Source organism: Numenius arquata, chromosome 2 (assembly GCF_964106895.1).
Source record: "Numenius arquata chromosome 2, bNumArq3.hap1.1, whole genome shotgun sequence".
In the NCBI taxonomy this organism is placed as follows: domain Eukaryota; kingdom Metazoa; phylum Chordata; class Aves; order Charadriiformes; family Scolopacidae; genus Numenius; species Numenius arquata.
In genome coordinates, this window is record NC_133577.1 from 82477582 (window position 1) to 82504562 (window position 26981).

At 41.9% G+C, this 26981-nt stretch overlaps 2 protein-coding genes across 2 annotated transcripts in view; one reads left to right on the top strand and one right to left on the bottom strand.

The window, feature by feature from the left end:
- Positions 1-3163, bottom strand: part of VEZT (vezatin, adherens junctions transmembrane protein) — a 58841-nt gene extending 55678 nt beyond the window's left edge. Inside the window, exon 1 of the mRNA XM_074163798.1 lies at positions 3111-3163. Coding sequence (XP_074019899.1) covers positions 3111-3146 — 36 coding nt within the window. The 5' untranslated portion in view covers positions 3147-3163. The remainder of the gene's footprint in view (positions 1-3110) is intronic.
- Positions 3164-3562: 399 nt separating this feature from the next.
- The window catches only part of FGD6 (FYVE, RhoGEF and PH domain containing 6), a 75039-nt gene continuing 51620 nt past the window's right edge, over positions 3563-26981 (top strand). The window contains exons 1-2 of the mRNA XM_074167107.1: positions 3563-3575; positions 13256-15695. Of these exons, the coding sequence (XP_074023208.1) occupies positions 3563-3575; positions 13256-15695 (2453 nt within the window). The remainder of the gene's footprint in view (positions 3576-13255; positions 15696-26981) is intronic.

A 26981-nucleotide genomic window follows, 5' to 3' on the forward strand; every position in this document is an offset into this window, starting at 1 on the left:
AATTTCAAGTCAGAAATTAGATGACAGTTATTAACTATCAAAGCAATGAAGTTCTGACACAGTCCTCCCACTGGAATAACAATGCAGAAGTTTAACCAGTTTGAACAACCATCTTCTTTAATATATACATTAAAAAAGAAAACAAGAAGCAGATGTCATTGTCCAAGCAAACAAATGCTAATGCAATTCCAGTCTCATAACAAAATACAGAAAACACTGCAATTTTCCAGAGGACTCTGGGGTACACTGTAATTACTACTGCAGCACAGTGCATACTACACTAACAAGAGCATTCTGTCTTCTAGTCCATTTTGTAAAAAACTCAAGTAATTTAACATCAAATTTCCCATCTCATGATCTTCCTTAATAAAATAAGACAGACAATAATAAAGAATGTCTTTCATTGTTCCTCCATTTCTTAGTACAATCTGCTCTACACTGCAACAATTTTTAATTTCACACACTACTGGCAGATGAGCCCATGCCAAGCGTATCAGGGGCACCTCTGTGTTTCTTGGATTCTGTCCCCTTCCCTCAGTATTTGTAGCATTTTAATCACAAGAGCAACTGGTTGTAACAAATGCAAGAACTAAGGGCGGACGTCCACGCAGTCAGTGAATGAAAGTCACTGGCTGCTGTAGGAATTCATTTATAAACTAGATAGAGTGTGGCAGCACTTACTGGATAGAATAAAATGACCATCATTCATTATTGTACAATCACAATTATCTGCAATGGCTGTTGAAGTTCTGGATGGAAAAGACTGCTTACCCAGGGCAGTGATGCCATGTTTGTGCTTCCCTTCCTTCAGAGATACATTAATGTAAAAGATAGTTTGATAGCGAGAAAAATGATCGGACCTTGGAAGCTCATAAATATCTATCAGTAGGTCATCATCTGTTTGATGCTGTGAAATTTGTAATGCTGACAGCTTTCATTGATGTATTCAGGGCCTGTTGAAGAGAGCTATGACCTCAAAAATCTGCAGAAAATACCACTGGGCATACCTGTGATGTGGAACAGGTGCAGCATACCCCATTTGCTTCTCTTCCCTCTCCTACCCATTCTGTTGGGTATGAAAAACACAAAGGATCACTTCGTTTTGATTATGCATTTGTTGACACACCACTACTGCTTATAATATTGACAGATATCTTGTTCACAAGATCTCCACAAGCACAGAGAAAACACCTGCTCACAGTAACCTAAGTCTATATGCTGAAGGCCTCCTTGCAACAGTCAACACTGAAGAACAACAAGGGAAGTGGCTTATTGATGTGTAGAAAAAAAATGCAGTTGCTTACCAGAAACCACAAAAAATTAAGGGGAGAGTTCGGGGCCCAAGAAAAAATTAAAACAGTAATTAAAAAAATAAATATATTGTAATATTAACTACCCAAATACTTTCTGGCTCCTCGCTAATTCCTACCTCTGGTTCATCTGTGTGGAGTATGTTCATAATTCTCTGTAGAGCCTTCATTTTACAATAGCATGAATCCTGCTGAGTGCTTCTGAAGACATTTTTTGCAGGTACTTCAAGGTGCCCGTTATTGCCAACAGGTATCTCATCCACCTCTGCACACCAACGAATCAACCGAACAAAAAAATTCCGTATTTTTCCTACTGCTGCTTATCTGATGTTATAGTTGTACCCTCATATATGAAAGATATGTTACTATGTTACTCATTATACCTATAAGTGTGTACATACACACACACTTGATACACTGATGTATCAGAGCCTTTACTAATGATGGGAATCCATTCCCAAAATGCAAAGAAAATAGTGAAGTGCATATGCACATACAGGGACATCTTTTACTCCGAATACAGCAGAACTCTTTCAGTCAAAACAGTAACTACTCCACGAACTGAAGAACTATGGAAATGTAAAATGAGCATCACTTTTACTGAAGAAGGAAACGCAATGGGCAGGCATTATATCCACAAAATAAATTCTCACTATGACTTTATGTCATTAAAGGAAGTGATTTAACATAGTAGCAATATAACTAATAGATTTTATTGTTAGGATTCAAAATTGCTTGTGGATAAACACAAAACTTTGTGGTACAAGACCAAAGCCATGTACAGGTAGTACTTACACAGCTGGGAAAAAGGCATTCCCTGTCTAAGGAGCTTTTTGCATCCTGGTAAAACCAGAAGCCTTATTACTATTATAATAATTAATCATTTTAAAGACAGTATTTCTCTATAATCACTTTCTCCGTACACCTGCAAAAACAGGTGCACCATCCATGAAGATGCAATTACATTCACCTGCTGCAAACCAGTCTGATTTTGTCCCTGACCCGCAACAGCAGATGTATTTAACTATTGTTTTAAATAAGGCCGATGTGATATTGTAGGCCCGTTACCTGACAAGACATGCAATACAATTGTAACGGCTTTATGCAAACCCTGTAAATAATACGAACGCGAGAGAGGTAAGGTACTTCCAGTTCTTACCACACAGACGAGTGCGTGCTGAAACGCACCTTTTACGTGAACTACACCGACTGAGAAGCAGCATTTATGGGCTGCGCGGCGGGCTCGCTCTCCTTGCCCCCCATCCCGCCGCTCGGCCGGTGCGAAGCCTCCCGCACGCAGCTGGCCGGCACCGACACCCCGGCCGGACCTTCACCCCCCGCGCAGGGCCCACACGGGCCTCCCGAGACCCCTCACCGACCTCGCCACGCCGGCAGCCCGAAACGCGGGGACGGGCCGCCCGGCAGCCGCACAAAGGATCGCCCCTTCCCCAGCGGAGCCTCCCCCGGCCCGACTCCCCCTTCCCGCCAGCGGTCCCGCCCTCGGCCTGCGCGGAGGGGCGCGGCGCGGCTCTACTCCCCGGGCTGCTCCGGGGAGTAGGACACCCCACGCCGTCCCGCCGGTCCCCGCCCCGACCTGCCGGTCCCGCCGGCTCCCGCCCTCCCCCGCTCCCCGCCGGCGGCGGCAGGCGCTGCCCCTAGCCGGGCCCCGCGCCCGCCTCATGCCCAACGGTCACCTGGGGCCGCCCGGCGCACGCCGCCCCCGGGGGCCGCGGCGCAACCGCCCCGGCGAGGGGCGGAGAGACACGGGCCCAACCCGCCCCGGGTCGCCCCCGCGCCCACCTCAAACACCACTTCTTCGTCAAACTCCGGTGTCATCCTTCTCCGCCATGCCACCCCCTGCGGGCACGCTGGGAAACGGAGTCCGCCGCGCCGCCGGCGGCCCCTCCCCTCCCTGCCCGGCTCGGCCCTGCCTGAGAACTACAGCCCCCAGAAGGCACTGCGGCACGGAGGGAGGGTACTGATTGGTGGGCGGGGCGGGGCGGGATGGGGCGCGCGGGCCCGGCAGGGGGCGCCGTGGTGCGGCGGCGGCAGCAGCGGCGGGGCGGTCGGCGGGAGCTGCCGGCGCTCACTCTGCCGCCGGCCGCGGGGCGTTATGCGGCGGCGGGCGGGGGGTGCTGCGGTAGCGGCGGCTGCTGGGTGGCGGCGCGGGGGAACAATGGGCTCCTTCTCTTCGGCCCTCAGAGGGGCCGTGGCGTAAGAGACGAGGGGGAGGACGGCGCCTGGAGAGCACCATGAGCTCCGCCGGTGAGTGCTCCGGGAAAGTTTGGGCGAGCGGCGTTTTCCCGGCTGGCGGGGGGACGGGACGGGACGGGACGTGGTGAGGGAGGTGTGCCGTGGCCGCCCGCGGTACCAGTGCGGGACAGGAGCCGGAGCCGCCGTCGAGCTCCTCGTCCCGGTGGCACCGGGAGGTTGCGCCCCGCTCTCCCGTCCACGCCGCCGCGGCGGAGCCAGGCGCTGCGTCCCCCCCCTCGCCCCGGGGGGAGCAAGCGGAGAGGGAGAGTGCAGTCCTTCCCCGGGGTCCGCTACCGGCGACCCGCTCCCCCTCGGGTGGTGCGGGCGCGTCCTGCCCCGGCGTGTCCGGCGGGAGAGGCTTCGTGCCGGGCGGTGGAGCGGGTCGCTTGGCGTGGGGCTGAGCTGGCCTGAGGGTGGAACCTGCCGGGGGTGTCCGGCAGGGAAGCCGTCACCGGGGGTTCGGGTTATCGCCCCGTCTGACTTCACGGGGCTGCGAAACTCTTGTTAGCGACCGAGCTCCGACTCTGTTCGGAGGCTGTACCGGCCCCGATCCAGCCGTGCGAGCCGGAGGCCGGGCACTGGGAAGCGGTCGCCTCTGGCGTTTCCAGCTGCGGGTTTGAACTGACTGACCTCAGCCCTCTCCTTACCTTTCCTTCTCCCTTTTCTTTGACCGCTGCCAATTTTATGGCGAAAAAAAAAGAGCTGCAAGGCGAATTCTTGGTTTAAAACAAGAACTCCCCGCGTTTAAGGGTGTTGCTGGTGTTTTTGTGTTTGTTTGGCTGCACGGTGGTGTGCTGTTAGTACTTTTGTTCACCCATCTGTTAGGTTTGTAGATTACTTTCTTAGTCGCTTGAAGACGTTTTCTGCATTGAAAAGATGTCATGTGTAAGTTATGATGTAATGGGTGGAAACGCAACTAATTACAGTGTAAACCTGAAGCAGCGAAGTGCTTCCTGTAAGGATTAGGGGGGGGGGGGGGAGGCTGTTCTGAAGAAAAAGCGATGCACAGACGTCAGGCAAAAACATCAACCTAATTCTCAGTGTTTTCTTCTCAACTATGTCAAATTGTTAGTAAGTCCAGCATTAATTAAGTTATCTGGGCTCTCTCAGTTCATCAGAACTTACTGGAAAATAAAAAACTATTTAATGTATCTTTCTGCTCCATTTAAAAAATTACCATTTTTAATATATATGATAGAACTGATTTTGTTTACATCTGGAAGAACATGTAATAAAGCGGGATATAATCTCTTCTTAACAGCTGTGTTTTATGTTCATGTTGTTTAGTAGTGCTGCTGGTAGTACAGTTCACCCTTGCTCTTTTAAGAGTTAAATAGCTGTGCAAATAAAAGATATGTGTTTAGGGGGTGCTCAAGAGCTTAGAGTTGGGCTGTTTAAATAAAATTTGATATGGTACTAAGTTTCAGAAAGTTGGGTGGATTTTCAGCACTAAACAGTGGTTTCAAGACTCCCAGAGCTGAGGTTGCCTGACCAAGTCTGTTGGTTTAGTTTATTTTGTGATGGTGTTTGTGGGGAAGGTGAGGAGGAAGGGGTTCTGGTGAGCAAAGTCACTTAGAAGACAAAAGAGAAAGGGATGCTGAGGAACATCAGTAAGAAGAAAGTGGGACCGTCTCATGGAAAATGTGAATTTTAGTAAGGGATTTGAAAGGGAAGGCATAGAGAGAGTCCAGGAAGAGGGAAGCTGGGGGGTATGTGAATACTGTTGAAGAGGGGATGAAGAGTATTTTGTGTGTGATGGATTACGTGAGGATAAAAAAAAAATATGGGGAACAGGATCAGAGATTCACAATCCCACTGACAGTGTCATGACAGCTTTTGACATTTCAGTTAAGGAGCTCATAGGCAGGGTATGAAGAGACTGGGGACTGCCAGAAGAGAGTTCTGAAGGTTTAACATCTGCCTCATTGTATTGCTGCAGAATTTAGCTCCTGAAATATATAGACATGCTTTATAAAGCTATTGCTCAAAGAAAAACTTACCAACTCCTATATTTTAATTTCAGTCCTCTGATCTATAGGATCTATTTCCTATATTGAAATTATTTAGATTGTGAATTCAATTCTTGCTCTGGTTTGTGCTGTGTACGCTAGCTTTCTGAGAACTGATTGGTAATACAACGTTTTGATAAAAATGTTACTTTGTGTGAAGGCTTCAGGTGGAATTTGAAATGCCTAGAAATCCTTCTGCTCTTCCTTCAGTTTAACTTGAAGGGCTTGAGTGTCTCTCACTCTTGTGTCTTCTTTTAATGTACCTTTAGAACACAGCGCCCTGGTTCAACATCATCAGTATTGATTTAATATTCTTAAGTAGGATTTGCAGGTAGGAGTGACATCAGCTTGATATGCAGGACTCTGAAAGAGACGTTATGGTGGGGAGAGAAATACCAACCATAACTTCTGTCCATGGACAGAAGTTGCAAAAGGTCTAACATTGATAACGCAGCCTTAACTCCACTCCAGCTTGCCTTCTGTCTTTCTAAACAGTGCAGTGCATTTTCAGTTTCTTGCTATGCATCTTTTCTAGTTACTGTACAGAATTGTTTCATTTAAATTTCAGTCCGGAGCTGGATGTAATTCTGTGATAGGTGAAGCAGTTCTTTCATAGCTGTTGCTTATGTATACGAAGATGTATATGTAAATCTGGATTTGTAAGAACTTAGGGACTATAGCACTTTTTAAAAATACTTCTAGATAATTTGAAAATTATTGTAGTGATCAATCTGTATGTTGATTTCAACCTTTGCTTTCTCGTGTACTGCCTATTCTTTATATATGATGCTGATGAATGTGCATTTATTCATTTTCTGCCTGGAACTATTGTGCTTGTCTGCAAGTATGTGCTTTGCCTTTAAAAGGGAAAAACAAAAGCTCAGAGTTATGAGTTTGACATTTATTATTTCTTGCTGAAGAAACAGTCCTTATATGTGAATCTATACAGCTTATTTAATGTGGGCAGAATGTATAGCATAGACTTGAAATCTGATTTGACAACAGCAATGAGAAATATGTGGTGTGTTTTAATGTCAAAAATGTAATTCAACAGGGGAAAAAAAACCGTATCAGGAACAGAATAAACAAAATCAAGATGACTTTTCCAATCAAACTTCATTGCTTTCAAGGACTGAAAAAATGAGGCCTACGGGGTTTAATGTCCCTTTAACCCTCTAATATGTCAAGTCTAGTTAGAGTTACTCAGCTCTATCTCTGCATGCGATCTTAAAAGGTTGTTTATTCATCTCTTGTCCTTGCTCTAAAGTTATCCCCAACTTTCCTGTTTTATTTCAACCAGTCATTGAACAACCTGAGATTTTGAAATTAATGTTTTCCTTTGGCAGTTTATTTAGGGTGTTTTCTAAAACCATAGTGGCTTGGAAACCATCGTTTTCCCCTTGTATTTTAAAAACTACATGTGTTATCTTCCGGGATGTCATGACTCATTCCTTTTTTTGGTTTTTTTTTTTTTTTTTTTTTTTTTTTTTTGAGCATTGTGACACCTGAGAAAATCAGAGCCTCTGCATAATGAGAAAATAAATACACATTTGCAGGAAATAAATTAATGATCTCAGAATACTTTTTTTGAGCTGTTTACCTAAAGACACTTTCTTTCTGTAAACGAAAGCAAAATAATTGAAAAGCCTTGTTGTGAGTCACTAAAACTTAAGTTGCTGAAGAACAGGAGTTTTAAAATGCTTTATCTGTATCTCTGTGCAGTGTATTAACTACCATTGCAATAATTTCTGACTGTAGCCCAAACATATAGCAATAAATATCTCTCACCCTGCACGCTTTTATAAAAGCCAGATTGGCTTTCTTGTTTTGTGTCTGTGAGTTGTAGTGTTTTGTGCCAAAAGTAGTCTCAGGAACAGTAAATTGGCTGTTGGAGCAAGCTCCTCCACGTAAGAAAGAACAGCACAGCTATTGCGTGGTAGATACCTTCTGGGCATCATGTTATTTTCATATATAGCTTACAGATGTGATTTCCTAACTCTGAGGATACACTATGCACATGTAAACAAGGTGCCATGAGAAAGCCAATATGTATATTTACAGTAGACCAGCTGCTAAGCAGTAACTGTTTCAAGCCCTTTGCTTTTCTTTTCCTAGTACCTGTGAAATAGATAGGTGGAATAGTATGTGAAATAGTTTATTCCTTTTCACCTAAGAGGTGAAATCTGTCTTGTATACTTTGAGGTAAGATAAGAATATGGATGTATGATCAGCTACTGTAGAATAATCTGGTTTGCTAAATTCACACCTTGGCTTACCCTAGGGTAACTTGACTGTGTACACAAACCTCGAGTTTAGGTCTAGCTGCTATCAAAATCTTATGTCGCACTGATTATTTGTTTTACCATCTTCCTACAGATTTGTGGTTCAAAAGGGATATTGATTTAGGGTGGATTGCAGGATCTCTACATGGGGATGCCCCTTGGGTGACAGGAGGCCTGTCCTGTAGAGGACCCTGGACACCAGGAGAGAGGCCTCCATTCATGTGGAGCGTTGCAGGGAAAGGCATGTCAAGTTATGCATGCATGACAGATGATGTTGCCAAACAGATGAGCTATTAAAATTTTATATTTTCTGGATAGTCTTTTAGTTTGGTTTGTAAAGGAGGATTGGGATGATCGATCGTAGGCACAAATTTGTTTCCTTGCAACCAGAACCATTTGTCCCCATTTCTTGGGCAGATGTGAGTGAACACAACTTGTTCTTATTCTTTTGCTGTTCCCAAGCGTAGAAGTTGTTAGCAGAATTTCAGAAGCATGGGCATAAACGCAACCTGGGAAAATAATGTTCCTTTATCAACAGTAGGGTTTATTGCAGAAGAGGTAGTGCTATTTGATTTTTTTAATTTTTTTTTTTTTTTTTTTGCCTTAGTTCACTACTTCTTTCCCTCTGTTCTGTCATGTAAATACTGGGTGAGCAAGATAACAGGAGGTAAAATTTTGAGGAGATTTAAAGCTGTGTAACAATAGACAGAGCAGTCTTAAGCACTTACTGGCTTTCCTTGCTCATTCATGATATTGCATAGGAAAAGATACAAAAGCATTTTTAAGTAAGGTCCTCAAATGTCAACTCCTATCATCTGAAGAACAGAAATGGACACTTTAAGGCCAAAACATTGAGAGTTCAAGTTGCTCCAAGGTGTTCTCGTTCTCCTCTAAAAGAACTTGAAGATAGACAGGAGCGCGTGCTCGATGAGCAGTAGCGAGTGTTGGTCGCAGCAGAGCTCAGCAGGATGAGACTGGGTGTTGCTTTGTCCTCAGCACACCGGAGGAGATAATTCACCAGAGGGACAAATGTCCGTCCTCTGTGCTGTTACCTGAAGTAGGACAGAGAGCATATGTGTTGACCTGCGTAGGTGGTGCTGATAGCTATTTATTGTTAGAAAAATAACGCTCTTTTTAATCCACTTCTTTTTTTTTTTTTTAAGGGCATTGGGTGTGTTGGTATTTTTAAGCATTGGCTTTTTTCTTCAGCACTGAACACGGTGTTGGCTGCTCCTGGATGAGCAGCAGATTTCCTGTTGGTGATGGCAGCTTTGTTAGTCACTTTATTTATGGATTTCTTCCTTTGCCTAGTCAAGTAAGTCAGAGGATATCTCTGACTGCTTCTCTAACTCCTAACCATTTAATCCATTTATGCAAATAAAACTTTGTGTTTCTGCTTTTACTTTTGGGCTTATTAGTGGTAGTTCAGGATGTTAATTTGGATGTGGGGATCTTCTTTGAGAAATGGGATGAGACTGGAGGGGGGGGGGTGGGGTGGAAATCATAGTGATTTTCCAATCCCTTTGAATAAAGCAAGCCAGAGAATCCAATGTCCAGTCCAGAATTTCTTCTGAAGTTTCTACACATCTCAGAAAGTGAGTTTAGGTTGACTGTAAGTGCTGGTGACTCCACCATAACCTTAGGCATGATTTTCCTGTAGTTAATTATCCTTGGGGTTTAATTACTCTTTTAAAGCCTTGTTTCTAGTTTGAACTTGTCAAACTTCAGCGGTCAGCTATGGCATCTCATTGTGTCTCTCTCTTTCCTGATTAAGAGCCATCTTTTATCAAAAATCTTTCACATATGCATGAGCATATATACTATCACTGTCTCACTTCTTAAATTCTTGGTTAAATTAAACAGAATGAGTTTTCTTGGGATTCAAGGCATGATTTCTAGACTTTGCATACTTCTGTAGTTATTTCTTGAATTTGTTTTAAGTTTTTATCTAATAATGCCAGAAGGTGACATAGCATGTCACTAACAGTCTGGTAGGTGTTGTATACAGAAGTATTTTCAGCTGTCTTCATCTTCTTATATTTATCTCCTTGTAATTTGGAGGTTTATTTACCACCTTAGCTGTAAGCCAGCATGGAGCTCATTACAAAATAACTGTCTACAATGATTTCCAAATTCTCTTCAGTTTCTACTCTCCTAAGCATAACCAACCATCTCTGTTCTTAGGTGAGCAGCTCCATATGGTAGCAGGAAAAAGCCCGTTGTCCAAACAGCTCACCGCTCCAAGCATTTGTTGTATAATGTTCCCTTGATTATATTTATTGGTTTTCACCAAAGGGGCTTGCTTTTGCTTGTCATTTAACAAAAAGTCATTCTCATATGACTTCCGCATTGTTTACATCTTTATATATAACAATTGCCACCTACTTAGTTTTCTTTCTTTTCAGGGTGGAAAATTGTCCCTTTTAAAGGGCTGTGCTATGCACAACTGGTTTGGATTCACACACGGTGAATTAAATTAGTTTATAATCAACTGAACTTCAATCCTCGATTTCTAATCAAAATCTAATATACCTTTACCCTTGCCTAGCTGCTGTGATTTTTTTTTTCTGAGAAGTTCAATACTTGTATTTTTCAGAAACTTAAAGATATTTTGTTGAGGAAAACTATTGGCATGCATTCCCTTCCTGAAGTCTTTCCTCTCACGTCATAGTTATGTGATGAGGAGCCCTTTCAAACATTCCTTTCTGATTGAGCTGTCTACTGCAGATCTGTATTGATACCGAGACTGTAATGTGCCTGTTAGCACATTGACCCATATCTACTCTAGATAAAACAAGCAATCACTTTAAAGCAGATAGTGGTGCCTTTATTATACCACACAACTTTCCAGTCTCTTCTGTCTATCTCAATGCTTTTTAATGTTGAAGTAATTTAAAAAATTCTAGTAGGCTTCAGAAATTGTATTGAATCGCACTTATTATCAGAAGTTAATTTTTCTGGCTCTGTTCATTATCCAGGTTTCCACTATTGGCATATAAACAACTGGTTTGTTTTCTATGCATCCCTTTACTTTTTCATGTTTTAGTTTTGAATCTTATATGCGGGTAATGATATCATATGATACATTCCCAGTGTCCTCCCTAATTAATACTAGTAGAAAGCCCTGCAGAATCATGTAGTTTTGCTATCCAAAATGTTAGGCAGTCCCACTAGACAGAGAGAAACTTCCAAGGTTTATGAACTTCAATTTGTGGAGTGGGACAAATAATCCACAGGATATCACTTACCTAGCCAGTGTTTAATCTCCTGTATCTTCTGCAATCTGTTTCTCTCATTTGGGCATCAGGAAGGGTTCCGAAGCAGACTGTCTCCCTCCTGTTTTCAGGGAGCTTTAATATCTTAATAAATATTACTGAACATGGCCCAGGTCTACTACTGTGTTGTGTTCTGTGACAAACTGGGCATCCCTTCCTTGATTTTTTACTGTAGGAAACAGGCTGCTTTATTGCCATCACTTCATTCTCCAACCGAATAGGTAGTTCCCTTGTCTGAATGTGTGCAACTCCCTTTTGCTCTTCAGGATCAGTGGTTGTCAATCCAAAGAGTTAAATTTTTTTTTTTTTTTTTCCTAGCAAACTATTGACTCTTCACTGTGTGGGAAAACTCTAGTCTTTGGACAAGAAGCAGAAGGTGGTACAGCCTTTGCAGTAGCTGGGAGTTGGGTCACTCTTGGCTGTCACCAGTGGCTATAGGGAGCTGTGCTTTTTGAAAGAAATTCTGCATTCCCTCTTGCAAAATGTCTCAAAAATTATCTCTGCCAACGGGTTTACCTCTTTGCTAATATGATTGCAGTGAGGGCAGCTATTCTAAGTGTAAGTGGAGTCAGTCTGGACACCATTTAATGATTCATGTCCTAGAAAAACATGGTTTTCCTGTTTCTATAGTAGGGACATTGTTTCTGGCTGTCTGCTTAGAGAAGTGGCTTAGTGTTTGGGAAATGCTTGCAACTGAGGGCATCTGCCTTTTTTCTTTCTTTCTTTTTTTTTTTTTTTTTTATCATCTAGGTTTCTTTCAAACAAACCAAAAAAATCCAAAACAGAAAAAAAAACCCAAGCCTGAAACTTTATTCTCGTATTTCTAGGCTAGAGATTAGGATACAGTTGCACATCTGTAATAATAATAGTGATAAAAACCAACCAAACACACAGTTCAAAGGGAATATTAAATCAATGGCTTACCTAATCTCTTTGCATGTGAAACATTAATTAGCATGTTTTCTTGAGAGTTTTATTTAACATCTGTATGACTTCCTGAAAGTACACCAAAACGTTATTCAAAACAAAGGTAATAAATACAGAGGTAGTACACAAGGAAACAAAATGAGAAACTTGTTTACTTTATAAATCAGTTTTCATTTCATATGTCAAAATTCACTCAAAGCACTTAGAAATCTGAAATTACTCCAGCATATGGAAATAAATTGGTCATAAATGATCTCCTGCAATATTAAAATGTTTCATGCATACCTTAAAAAAAAAAAAAAAAAGAAAAAAAAAAAAAAGAGAGAACCAAACCCACAAAAAAACCTCAAAACCACCCGAAACCAACAACACGATCAAAATTCCATAATCTCCAAGTTCCTCATGTGCTCCTTTTCCTGCTGTCCACTCTCCCCAGGGTTTGTCATCTTGTGCTGTCAAGTGGGTCATAAGTCATAGCAGTGGTGACTGTTTCTAGGTCAGACAGTAACACGTTAGGAAGATTAATTTTATAAGATGCACAGAAATAGTATTTTACTTTTACAGTAGGAAAGTGCTGACTCGCTACAAAATGCTGCATTAACTTCACAGACTGATTTCACTGAACTGATGGCAGTGACATGCCAGTTTTGCAGCTGGTACGATAGTCCATCTCAATATTGTTTGAAAAGAAGACGAAGGGAAAGGGGAATTTTAGGTTACATATTTCCAGACATGGTAGGGGAAGGAATTGAACTGTCTTGATAGTTACCCTTGCTGTTCTGTTATCTTTGTGGCTTATTATACATGAGGCACTTAGCATATTGGCACCATTTTTAAAAGGTATCGCAATAGTTCAAACTGTAGAACCAGTCTAATCTGCTCTGTTTTTATTAGCATCATACTTTAGCATTTGAGCAAGGACATCACTTTCATAAAGTTAAACTGTTTTTTAACAAGTTACCCTTGAAGACTTTTCCTACCGCACCTTGATCATACCTGTTAAAAACAAGAAAGGCATCCGGTGAAAAAGCAGTGGGAAGGGAGGCATGCTTTTAAGAGGAAAGTGTATGCATGTACGTGCTGAGATCCTGTAGATTGTGTGATTTAGATGTTACAAAACCTCTAATAATGCTGCGGTGCAGGTGAAGTTGTTCTGTGGGCTGATCATCACTAAAGTCTTTGTTTTCCATTCTTCCTAGAAATTAAGAAGCCACCGGTGGCCCCCAAACCAAAATTTGTGGTAGGACACAAGGCGATGCCTCCACCTGTTGCACCGAAGCCTGATGTTGTACTTTCTGGTGTTATACAAGCAGCAAGGAAAACCAAACCAGCAATTGCACCGAAACCAAAGGTTCTCAAGAGCTCATCCGTTCCAGAAGTTAAGCCTCCGTCGTCTGCACGAAAAAGCACAAAAAGCTTTGAAGAGCACAGGGGAGATTCTTCTCAAACACTAGACCACTTGAACTATAAAAATGAAGCCTCGGAAGGGAGTACTGATAACACAGCATATATTCTACCAGTGTCATCTTGCAAATTTGAATGCCTTCATAAGCTTGGAAATGGGGAGAGCACCTGTAAAACTCAGATAATTTTCGAGCACTTTGAAAACTTAGAGAACATCAAAGTTGGTGAAAAAACTTCACTAGCTCTGGGGGATAGTCACAAAGAAAAACTGGCAAACAGAAATCAGGTGGTTTTGAAAGCCAGCATTTTGGAAGAGAAACTTAAGGATGTTCTAACTCATAGTATGTTTCCTAACAGCAGTCCTGTGAGGCACAGATATGCAGACAAACTTGGCAAAGGGGATGGCAGCAGTTCCAAGAATGACGTTAAAATAGAGTTTATGGAATTTGTACAGTCTTCATCACCTTCTGAGGTAGCTAAAGGGAAGCAACAAAATACTGACGGTAAGCTCACTGCTGATGAGTTTCAGATGTCTGAAATTTGTCAGAGTTTGACTGAAAACAACCACAGTTGCTCTTGCCCATTGGACCAGGAAATCCTGGAAAATGAAAATTTAAGTAGCAATAGTTCGTTTTCAGGTGAAACGGGTAAGAAAGCAGATGCTGATAAAACCTGCTCTGAAACATCTTCAGTCCTGACCTCAAAAGTGCTTCCTATCCCTAAGCCAAGAAAGACACGTGCTGCATGTCTAGTCCGTCAGGATGGCATGGACACTGCAGGAGAAGGAACAAAGGAACCGTCTACTTCAGAGAAAGATTCCTTTGGGCTTGTGGAACAAAGCTTTAAAAAGCCAGCAAAAATTAATATCCTTGGTCAAAGTGTTTGTTATAACAATAGTACAGAAGTGCTTCATCCTGAAAAATGTGAGGTAACTCAAATCAATGCAGACAAAATGCATCAGGTGAAGGAGCCTGCTACAGAAGTGTCAACTTCACAAAATCTTTTGCCTCCGTTGTCACACAAAACTTCTGATATGGTGGAAGGCATTGAATGTTCTTTAGATGCAGCCCATAACTTAGTTAACTCCATAGATGAGATGACAGATGATGCTAGTATGGTAGATGCCGTGGACAAAAGGACTAACTTTGTCAGGTGTGATACTTTGTCCATGAGTTTGCCAAAGCAACTCAAATTAACTGGCAGTCAGCATTCATCTGCCTCCAATAGCCTCCATGTTTCCCCACAAAAATTGGAAGATAAAGAAGTTAAAATAAAGGATGAAAGTTCTCCAAAAATTGTTCCGAAGAAACCACAGAGGCACAGCCTACCAGCTGCTGGCCTGCTGAAAAAAGCTGCATCAGCAGAGCTTGTGGAGAAAAGCTCTTACACCTCCAGTGAGGACAAATCTAACAGTGTTCTGCAAGGATCTCACTTCACGCATCCACCAGCCAAGGAGCAAGGTGCACTGTCGTCCTGTGACATACCTAAACGTTCTTCTGAGAAACCCGTCTGGAAGTTACCTCATCCTATTCTTCCATTTTCAGGAAATTCTGAATCACTAAAAACTGCTAACATTGCTACCAGCTACAACCACTTGACTGTTGTGACAAAGCCCAGGGCGAAATCTCTCTCTGCTGTGGACATGGAAAGGACAGACAAGCCTTGCAAGGACCACCAGAAGAAAAATAGCTTGAAAAAGTTTCTGAACATGAAACTGTCAGTTTGCTTAATGAAAAGTGACTTCCAAAAATTTCTGTCTAAAGGCAGCCACTCAATGGATAGTGCTATTGCCAACCTTTCTACGGGGGAAGGGTATGGAAGTGGTAGCAACCGGAATATAGCATCTATAGGCAGTGAAAGGAAAGCCAAATCTGCCAAAGCGCATTCTGTAGAAATAAGTAGTCCGGCATTACAGAAGAAGCGGCAGAGAAACAGAAGTCAACCTGAGATGCGAAGTAACCAAAGGCTGGAGTCTTTAGATGGGCATGTACTATTGGGAGAGAACTTGTCCCAAATGCGTTTGAATTCTGTAACCAGCACTTGTGCTCCGGAGTATGAGAATGTTCGTCACTATGAGGAAATACCCGAGTACGAGAACTTGCCTTTTGCTATGGGTGCTGGGAGGAATCTCGGTTTTGAATGTCACAACTCCAGCAGTGTGGAAGACCAGAGCCCTGGCCTCTATGAGGTTGAGGAGCCTTGTGAAGCTACAACCAGGCGTTTGAGACTTGGCAGGTAAAATAAAGAGAAAAGAGAAGTTAAACAGCATCATTGCAACTCTGTTGGTTATAAACATGTTTAGATGATGACTTGAGAGGCTGTGCCCCTTTCATTAAATGTCAGCAGGATAGTCCTTGCTGAATATCTTTATATGCTTTTGCTGCTTGGAAAACTGTTTGCACTTGGTGAAAAGAGCGAAGAGGAAAAATAAGCTAGTTATTCCTCATATATGATAAAAATTCAGAAAACTAATGTATGTGCTTTTCCAGATTTACAGCAAATCAGATCAGTCGTGTATTTGTATCCAAGAATACTTAAATGGGGTGAAATGAACAGTCTCAGGATGAACTTGAATAAGCATCCACAGAGTGCATAGTTGCTAGGTATGTAGGGGGAATTACCATATTTTTAGATCAGCTAATAGATCTGGGAAGAGCAGAGAAACTAGCATGCAAATGCTTCATCAGGTCTTGAAAGCTCTTTTGTTATAACAGAAGATATTGCCTCCTTGAATATAGTGAGTCTTCTGTATCTCCCTGTTGTCCCAGCAAAGGTAGTGGTAGTGTGAGTTCTGTGTGACTCAGACAGAATATTACTGAAAGATAAGGTTTGGTGACTCTGCAGGTTGCTGCTGAGTTTCGTTGTCTCAGGAGCTGGTGGAGACAGATAGTATCAGCTGATTCAAAAAGGGATTGGACCGATTCACAGGTAATGTCCAAAACAGATGCATAATGGAATAAGCAGGAACAGATCTTTTAATGTCAGTAATGCCGTGATGGTGGATTCTGCAAAGAGGAACTGGCCACAAAGAGTGGCCAGGCTCACACGTTCTCTGTAAATATCATTACTTACCATGTCTATCAGCGTGCAGTAACAGGTGAAGTGCTGTTTTGGTCCAGTACTGTATTATTTAACTTCTTCAACTAATCTGTTGGTCTTACAGATGCTCAAGATTTATCTCAAACCAGCAATAAGAATTTGAATGAAATATGCAGCCTGTACGTTTCATAGTCCCCAGCAAACTTCTTTACGCTCTTGAGAATATATGCATATTGATGAGAATAAATGAGCTAGTTTATAGATAGTCGTATTTACTGTCATTTTTCACTGTGAGTTACTCAGCTTCATTTTATTTTGGATGTATGTGTAGCAAACACATGCTCAAAGGAATCTGAGAGCTGGCCATTCTTCAGGGAACATTTCCTCTTCTATAGGAGACGACAAATATTTTAAGTGGCATCCTGTATTAATAATTGTTTGTGGAGCTGATGTCCTCAACATTTTGTTGACTGTCTGATGGAAAGCATGCAGCCTTATCATGGCAAGTAGGATTTCTGGTTATGGGCTTGGTATTGGTATATTTATTCCTGTTGGTTTTGAGTATTTTTCTTGTTTACAGTAGAGTGTTTCTTGGTTTTGTTTTGATATAGTTTAAGTTCCTGACTGAGCGTATGCTTTTTGTTTAGATCTAATCGTTGGCTATCTTTTGGGGGTTTTGACCAGGCTCTCTTAGTATTCCCTTGAATTGATTTACCTAAGAAGGGTGAGGCCAGACTTAAATAAGGACCTATTTTATTTTATGTGTTATGTAATCTGGTTTGGTTTGTGTTGTGGTTTTGGGTCAGGTGACAGTATGTCTTTGCTTCAGGAAAAGAAAAGGACTGATTTGCTATATGAAGTATGGTAGGCATGAGACTGGAGTCGCTCCTTAAGCGAAATTCTGTAGTTTTCTTACCTGGCTGAGTGTGAGACGTTTATAGTTATTCCCCATCAACACAAACCTTCACCAGTACCAATGGTGTTTTAAGGGTTTAAATGATTTCTTGCACCCTGGCATACCTGCAACTGTAGCTGCTTCTGAAGCTGGATGTTCTTGACATAACTGGGTTTATGTTGTGTTTTTCTTTTAAAAGCACACCATAGAAAACCATATCCAGAACCCTTTATGTAAATGTTTATTTAAACTGGATTACATAGTCAGAAACTACCTTAGGAAACAATTAATGCATGCAGTCTCTTCAGTAGATACCAGGGAACAAAGAAATCCCTAGGAGAAAGAGGGATGCAACGGGGCAGTGGTCTCCTAACCTGGATCATCTGCCGCTGGAGGAGCAGGTACAGGTGCTCATTTTGGCTCTGGCTTGGGAGGTGTTGTAAGGGTCCTTGCCCAGACGGAGCCAGGCCGGCAGCTGCTCCAGTTTTCCCATCCCTTGTTATCTCAAGTCCTTTGAAGCTTCTTTATCAATGTCGTCTTACCTTTTCTGCATAGTTCTTTAAGAGCCTTTTATCATTTCCTGGGCCAGGTGGTATTATAAAACCAGTTAGAGAAACAGTGCGGATGTTATTGAAATAATTACCACTTGTGTTTTCCCCAGCCTGTCAGAACACGCACTTAGCTCTTTTTCATAGATCACGGCACATAAAGCTCCTGTAATGCACTGCTAATGGGGATCTCAAAGCAAATTATCTTATGATTAAAGCCAACGTACAAATGAGATTGTTCTTCTGAGAAATTCATAGACCGATTGCCTACACTTCTAGTCATAATAGCACATATGCGGTATATTAAGTCTGAATGCCAGGCTTGCCATTACCAGAAGAGTTTGGTGATGCCTTTACCCCATGTTACATTTCTTTCTGGAGGAAGAAATAAAATTTTCATAACGTACCCAGTGCTTCGGTGGTTACTGAGGAATTTCCTCCCAATCCCATCTGGTGAAACCAGTATGCTTTAATGTTTAATGGAGAATAGTAATAGCTTCTGACACCCTTATCCTAAATTCATATGTCTTATTAAATTCAGATATATTTTGTTTGCGTGGGCCTTCCCATGGGGATTTAAATGCAAATGGTAGGCCTGGGTAATTAATGGTGGGTTATCAATTGTCACTTACTACTTGACTTTTTTAGTTATTTGATGTCACCTTCCACTGAAGGTAGGCTTGACTTTGAAAGGAAGAGAATCAGGGTCCTGGTACAGTGTGTGAATCACTAAGGTGATACAAATGCTGCTGATGGGAAACTGATGGATTTTGCTTGGTTTAAGTAGTTTGGGGGAATATTCTGAATTAAGAAAGTAATGACGGTACCTTCTGAGTAGATAATCCATATTTTGTTTCCACTAATGAAAAAAGAAATCTCTTGAAACAGTTTTAAAGGATTGTTTATTTTGTCCTGTCTACCTGTTTGACTACCAATTTAAAACAGATAATGAAGATGAATGTGTTATTATGAGGACTCTGTAAAGAAAGTGAGTGATGAATAGATGCTGTGGGATAGAAAGTGTACTGTTAAATATAAAAGAAGCTTTAAATATCATTATCCAGTTGCGGATAACAGGGAAAGCAGCTCTTCGAGTTTGGTTTTTTTCTGAGAAATGAATGGTTCAGTTCTGAAAAGTGAGGCATAAAGTCAGTGCTGCTGGTACCGCCACAATTCATTTAAATGTTGTCAGAGACCAGTGGTTGAATTGGTTCTGTTTTGAAGTAACACCATTTTTTAAAGCCTCCTAATGAAAGAGAAATATTTATGCATTAGTTATCCTCTTTCTAGTGACAAACCTTTGTTCTGAGGAAGACAGTAAAATCTTCCTTAAAACCAGAAGTAAAATTTGTCCAGTAATCTAAAGATGCAAAGGAATAGTGAATATGCCTTGGAAGATCTGTCATACTGCAGAAAACAGAAACTTAAACTTTTCTGGATCTTGTGGGCTTCCTTATTGTATGTTGTTATGTTCGAGGCAAGAGAATTGTACTTCAGGTTGAGTGAGTCTGGTCCTTCAGCCTTTAGGGAATAGCATGTTGAATTTACTGGCTGCTTTTGATGGTTCCTTCAAGATGTTGCAAATGTACATGACTGCTAATTGATTTTGATGAAATTTATGGTGGTGTTATTGTGTTTCCAGCTAGGATTTTTCTGTGGAAAGGGCTTGGGGGGTAGTGAGGGGTGCCACGTGACAACAATGCTTTGAGCTCTTAATGTTGGTTTCACGAAATAGTGCTTCCTATTTCCCCCACCCCTGCTGATTTAGAATAATCGGTTTTCCAGAAATGACCATCTCAATGCAAAATGTAAGTTTAGCTTCCCGGACTAAATTCTGCTTTGGTGACTGAGTCCCCAGAGGTCAATTAAGTGTCCACGAAAGCCTTCCTGCAATATTGAATTTAGTATTGAAATCTGTGTGGTTAAGCACTTTGCTTTGATACATATTCCTCTTTGATGTACTGAACTTTGTTAAGGTTGAGACGTGCTTCTGATGAGCAGTATTGCACCAGACAAATGTGTTGTCATTTAGGGATTGGCTACGTTAGGGAAGGGTTTTTTTTGCAGTTGCAAAATTCCCACTGAAAAACATTTTGAGAGAAAAACTACATTCATAAAATACTGCAGGCTCTAAATAGTATTTAAAACAGTTTCAAACACTTATGCTGAGATTTGAATGCACAAAATACATTTTAGGTATTGAAGGTGTTATACATTAAAAACCACATTTTCTGTTTAATTTTATTGAAGGATATAATTTTATTTCCTCATAGAGGCCAGCTATGTAGATTTTTTTTGGATTTCATCTGGTGCTTAAAGATGATAATGGATCAGTTTCTAATCTGAAGAAGGCAGATTTCTTTTTATCCATCAGCTCTGCAGTCTTGTCCTATCTTCCCATCTTCCCCTGCACTTCTAGCTGTCTTCTGCCCCCCTTCGTTGTACAATAAATTCTATCTCTGCAGTTGCACCTCAGGTTTTAATGGAAAAGCTTTGATAGCATGCTATCTAGGTTCCCTATCAGGCTTCATTATCTTCAGTCATGTGTTATCACTGGCTTTCTTTTTGTATTCTTCTTCCTTGAGCCTGCCTTTTTCTTTTCCCCTCCCTACCTCGCTTTCTCATGTACATGTTATGCAGCTGGTAGGCTTCTGCCAACTCTGAGGGCTTGTCAGTAAAGAGTGAGTCAGATGGCTCAGATCTCCACTTCCCACCCCCCGCCAGGCTAAATGCAAAGCCGATCTGGCAGTCCCAGCTCAGGAGCAGGGAATGGACAAAGCAATTCTTGGCTACCAGACATAAGGAATATGATGTCTTGCTGATTTCTTGCATTTTGCTATTTTATGGACTATGGGGTGTCTAATCAGGGTCCAAATCAGTGAGGAATAGAAATATTGGTAGCACCGTTGCTTGGAAATATTGATGTTCTGACACAAGGACTGGGAAGATATTGGGTGTATGCAGACAGTAGGACCCTCATCCTGGGGCTGTACGCCGCTCTCGGAGCTCCTTCTCTTTCCTGAGGATTAGTCAAATCTGTGACCTTGAGTCTGGAACTGTTCTGTCTATTTTGTAGTGTCAAATTAATTATTTTATACTACTAGGGTAGCAGGTGAAACTACATTAAAGACTTGCAGTGGATTTTTTATTTTTTTCTCAGGAAAGCTTATGGGGTGTTTGGGTTGGTTTTTTTTTTTATTTATTTCCTTGCAAGAATCTTTATGCAAGCCGGTGTCTCCAGGGTCTGCTTTTCCACAAAGTGAAGGAGTTTTCCTTAGTATTGAGGTGGCTTTCAGTCATACAGCTTTATAGATTAGTCTGCTATACAACCAGAGATAAAATACATATATTATAAGAAGAAGATATGCACTCTGGGAAAATAAAAATACTTAAATCTTCTAAAGTAATCTGGGAGAAGTATGCCGATTTCCCCAGCCCCCATCCCTCCCCTTTTTTTTAATCAGAATAAATAGGAACTTTCTTGCTTTAGAAGAATCTTGACACACACTTTTGCAAATGTGTTTGAGATGTGCTAATTTCATCTGTTTTGATGTTGGGAAAGATTCTGAGGTCTGATGCTCCCCCTCTCCAGTGAAAGAGAGAAAGGAGTTGGAGGACTGCATTTTTCCAGTACCAAGTCCGTTATTCTAGTATACAGTCCAGTCTTGAAAAGGTTTGAAAGGTCTTATGAAATGAAAACAATTGTGAAGGTCTTGGAGACTGTCATGAAAGCGAATTTTTGTCTCTGGCACTTCTTTCATCCCTCTTTTCAAGGGTTCCCTGTTGATTTTGGTAAAAGAAAGTGGTGGATGAAGCAGGTTGACACAGACACAGCACACAGGGAAACTTTTGACGGAGTTGGAGGTTCAATCACAAAAGACTTCTAATTTATCAGGAGGTATTACAAGTGCTGCATAAAAATAGTTGTGGTTTATGTTCTTGACATTATCTTTTTACTGAATGTAGCTGGGGCTGGGTTGTTTGTGAGTATGAGAGGGAGCAAGCTGACGGTGGCGATGAGGTGGGCGCTGCTAGGGTGTGCTGCCAGGCGAGTCCCTCTGCCCCTCTGCAAAAGGTTTGGTGGTTACTTTTGTCATCATCTTGCGCAACCTAGAAAATTACATCATGTTAACTTTGGAACATGTTCAGTCCATATGCATTAAAAGAGCTGTTTTGAGGGTCAATGCAATGATTGTTACAAACCAAGCAATAAACTGCGCTATCCTTCGTTTCCCGCTGAAGAAGTGCTCACCGCAGATGGCAAAAATGCCCTAACTGTGCTATTCCCGTTGATTCCCCGGTACAATACAAGGATGTCCTCGTCCTTCCTCCCGGTGACGTAGGCTCAGCTCAGCATGTCGGCCCTCTCCTTCAGCCAAAGGGCAGCTTGGTGTGATGGGGGGAGCCTGAAGTAAGCAAAGCACCGCATTAAAAACCTGCATCCTTTCGCCTGCTTCCTAACCCCCCTGTTTATGGACAACAGGAACTCGGGTGTCACGCACTTTCTTCAGTTAATCTCCAACGCTTTATCTTTTTCTTTCCTCTCTTATTCCACGTTTGTTTTTTTCCTAATTTCATCATTCTTTATACGTATTTCCTTTTCCATAAGATGGAGAAAGCTGACTTAACATTTGTATTTGTCACCTGATATTGGCTTTTCTCCCCTGCCTCCAACACGCGTGCTCTGTCCCTGGTTGCCAACCGTGGTATAAATCTCAGGTTAACGAAATATAGCTTCAGAGAGTACCTCAGATGTAGAGTGGAGAGTCAAATGTGACATGAGGATTGATGAAAGACCCATTTATATGCTCAACAACAGGCTTTTCCTGTGGGTTATTTTCAGCGTTGGCTCAGGAAATGTGCTTGTGAAGCTCCGTAGTACTCTGGTTATGGTGATATTTTAAGTGCAGCAAGGTCTAATGTAGTTGTACATGGAACACAGTAAGATTTTTGGGGACATAAAATAAACGTTGGGAAAGAATGCAATCAAGATATTAACTACAGTTTTCATTTAAATACCAACACTGATATTAATATGCCTTATTCACCCAACATATATATTTAATCCAGTTAAAGATGTTTTAACAAATAGACTTACAAAACTATGCAGCTATGTTGTTTCAATGCACTAGACAAAATTTAGGTTAAGGAATGCAGGTTTTATTTTAAATGCTAGAATCCAAGGAGTTTCTTTTAAAACTATTAAGCTTACACAAGTTTTAGTTTTTCCCTAAGATACCTTTGTGCTTATGAAGAACTGCTCCACTCAAGCAGAAGTGGACTAAAAAGAAATAAATCTCCAAGATGCATGTAAATAAATAAAAGGTGGTTTTATCATAACTGCCATTTTGATAGCTACAACCTGAGCCTTATGGCTCTGTGATTTCAACTGCGCAGAGTTCAGTTGATTTTTCTGGTTTGGGTTTTGTTTTTTGTCCTGTGATGTTCCTGGGGCTCAGATGTTCTGCATTGGTTTTGAGATGAGCTACGAAGTTTAGAAGAAGTGTCTAAATCACATTCTTCTTCTAATTTGTACAAAAGATTAGAGGAACAGAGAGAACAAGTCCGATCTTGAAAACTAGTGAGTGTTGGTTTCAACCAAGCTATTTCAACCTCTGTTTCTCGGCAGGCTACCCAGGAAGCTGCATCAGCTCCCGTGCATGCAGACAGTTGTGTGTTTAAGAGTTAAGTCACTCCAAGTTTATTTTAAATCTAAGTGACTACCTTCTGAGCACTCTGCTACTTGGCTTTCTTTTGTCATCTTCTTGGTATCTGACATGTAAAAAATGGAGTGAAATAGATTGTATGTTATTTCTAAATTGAATGAGCAACTGAAGTGAGGTATTACAGCCCTGATTTCAAAGATAAAGTCACCAAAAAAAGGCATAAAAGTAATGATCTGTCAGTACAGAAGATATTTACGGCCTTGCATTAACTTTGATTTTAGTGGAATTGAAGTAGCTGAATATTAGGCTGTCTTTACCTTGCCAGAGCTACCATGACAATTTTATTTGAAATGGGTATTAATGGGACATTTGGTTTTCACTTGGTCTAAGTTTTCCCTTTCCTATTTGATGCATTTGGTTTGAGATTTTTGTCACATTTTTATTATAGTTTTCTAGAAGACTATTCAGTGTGTGCTGGAGTTGTGTTGGTAGTTTTTCTTTTTTTATATGACCGGAAAATAGTGTTATTTTCCTTCTGATCCTGCTGTCCTTTCCCAATAAATGTTTTCCCACTAGGTTCTGTTTTGTGAATTGAGAGAAGTTAGAATAGCAGGTCCCGACTGTAAATAAGCATCGTATTTAGGTGGTCCTGTTTTATATTGTTTGTTTTCACTTCCATGCCAGGAGGTTTTTTTTCCAAAAATCTTGGCTGTGAGCATTGTAGATGTGCCGCTCTCCCTGTGAAATAGGGCTGGAAACGAGAATTAATAAGGGAAGGCAAAAAACTGTAAATCCTGCAAAGACTTCCCGCTTTGCCTACCCTGGGAGGCAGGTAACCCCCCACAGCTTTGGGTGGGGACGGGAAGAACTGATGCAGCTACTCCTTCCCCTGGACAAGTTTCCAGGCAAGGGTTTAAATCCCTGGAGTTTGCTGCAGGGTTTCACTTTCCAGTACCAATGCTCAGGCCTGTCTCCTTGTGTCCTCTTGGATTGTGTTCTGGTACGTGGGCGTAATGTCCGTTTGGCACGCACCGTTGCCGGGGCCACCCCAGTGATGCCACCAGCTCTCCTACTTGTCTGGAGGGTGGCTATGCCATGCTGCCTGGGAGCTGAACTGGCCCGCTGTGGGCACCAGTTTTCTCGGAAGACGTTTAAAACCGAGACCTCTCTTTTTTTTTTTTTTTTTTTTTATTTTTTTAGATGTGGCTTTTCTATGGTGAGTGTGGAAACATCTGAAGCATGCGTGTGTGTTTATGTTGAGCTTTCCAAGGGATTGAGGAATTGTCAACAAATGGTCTTGCTGAAGGTCCCTCCTGTGAGCATGGGAGGCTGCCTGCGGCGAGAGCCCTCCTTGGGCGCCTCTGGCCGCAGGAGCTCCTGTTTACAAATCGCAGCTAAATATGGAGATAATCCCAGAGCTGTTTGCACCTTTTTTTAAAGCGTGCTTTTTAAAATCCTGCAATGAAGTATGCTCCCAACTGTACCGATCACAGTATGCCTGAAGTAGGGTGATGGACGGAATGGATTGCTTGAAAGAAAAAAAGATACAAAATCGGTTCAAGTGTGAAACACGTGACGTGCCTTGCTTGTTTTTTGCTTAGAGCACAAGTCAGGTTTATTTTTTTTCTTCTTGTTGAGGAAAGAAATAAGTGCTGTCTTGGCCTAAGGATAACAAATACTGAACTAGATGCTGCTGGCTGCAAAGACGAGGATAACTTGGTTCCAGCAAGTCAGGTGCTGCAGTTTGCGACATGTTCAGCCAAGTATAGAAGGAGCTGCCAGTGGCATGATCTAACAGGCTAAACGCAGTGGCAGCTCTCGGCAGTGTCTGTGATATCATCCTTGCCCAGAAAACCCAGGTGTGAGCAGGGAACGCTAGAGGTAAAGACCGGGACAAAGAGGATCGTTCTTGGCATTTCTCTTGGCAGGAGCAAACTCCCGGCGTTCCCACCTGGCCTCTCTCCGCAGTCAGCCCTTCGCCCGGGAGGCAGCAGACAGCTTTCGAAGTACAAGTGGCTCTGAACTAAAATCCATTTTAAATCGATGGCCTTGAGCTTCTCTTTTGACAGCGTATCACCATCATCAAGGGTCCTGACTTCCTATAAAATACACAGATGCTTATGCGTGCAAGCACTACATATGATATCGCTTAAAATAATTCTGTTGGAACTCTTGAAGTCTTTAAATTGCAATTCGAAAAAGTAACCTGATGTGCACAAATAATTTTCAATTGGAGTTGCTCAGCTGGATGTGGGTTGTTTCTGTTTTCTTGCTGTGATTCTTGAGGAGTGTGTTTATGTTTGTGATTGTATCCTTAAAGTTCCCTAACCAGCCCAGAGAGAATATAGCACAACAGTTAGAAGTGATGCAAATAATTGTAGATTCATTGGTATTGTTTGTTTTCCCCTTGTTTTGTGGTGCTTTTTTTTAAAGACTGTTGTAGAGACCTGTGTCATTCCTCAGTCATGTCACCTAAGGAAGGATAGCTCACAAAAGGAACTCATGAATCTCACAAGCGTGATCTGTTCAGGTGGTCCTAAAAAATATTAAAAAAAGGGAGATTGAGATTAACTGCCTGTCATGTTCCTTAGCATCAGGAGTAACAAAAACTCCTGGTCTGTTGCCTTTGTTGTTATAACTCCTAGTAACAGGAAGAACTTTTAAAAATAATTGTGTTGTCGCTGCAGAAGAATGGCATAATTTTATTGCTATCGTAGAAAATCCAATTTGAGAAGACACCTTGCTATCTCCCTCTCTCGCTGTGGAAAAGCACCATTTTTGGCAGAGAAGTTGAAGCCCAAGCAGCTTGGCTGCAATAAGGCAACCAGCCCCCGGTGCTGGCAGCCAAGTCAGCACCACGAGAGCCGCAGTGGTATCCACCAGCCTTTCTCACTCTGTCCACTACACCTAGAGAGGAGAGACGTGATCTCAGCTTCAGCTCTTTCCACCTGTACAACTCTCATTAAACCAAAGAGGTGACTGATGCTGTAGGAATAACTCAGATAAGTAAGCCACCTGGTCCAGGCTGCATTTCATCCTCATTTACTGCTTAATTGTGCGGTATGCCTGAAGGAGAAATGAAAAGCAGGGGGACATGAAGAGGACAATGAGGGAGGGAATTATTTAGCTATAATGGTAGACAGTCAGTGTTCAGAGAATCTGAAGTTTAAATGATGAGGTGAATATGACAGGTTAGGGTTCCAGGTGCATCTGGAGAAATATGAAGTTCACGTTTATGCTTTCCAGGCTGGTTTGCGAAAGGAAGTGTGCTGATCTTGGCTTGTTCAGGATGGTTGTGGAGCTGAGGTATTGCAGCAAAATGTAACTCATCCAAACATACCTTAATTGATGCCTTTATTAGCCTTGCTGATCA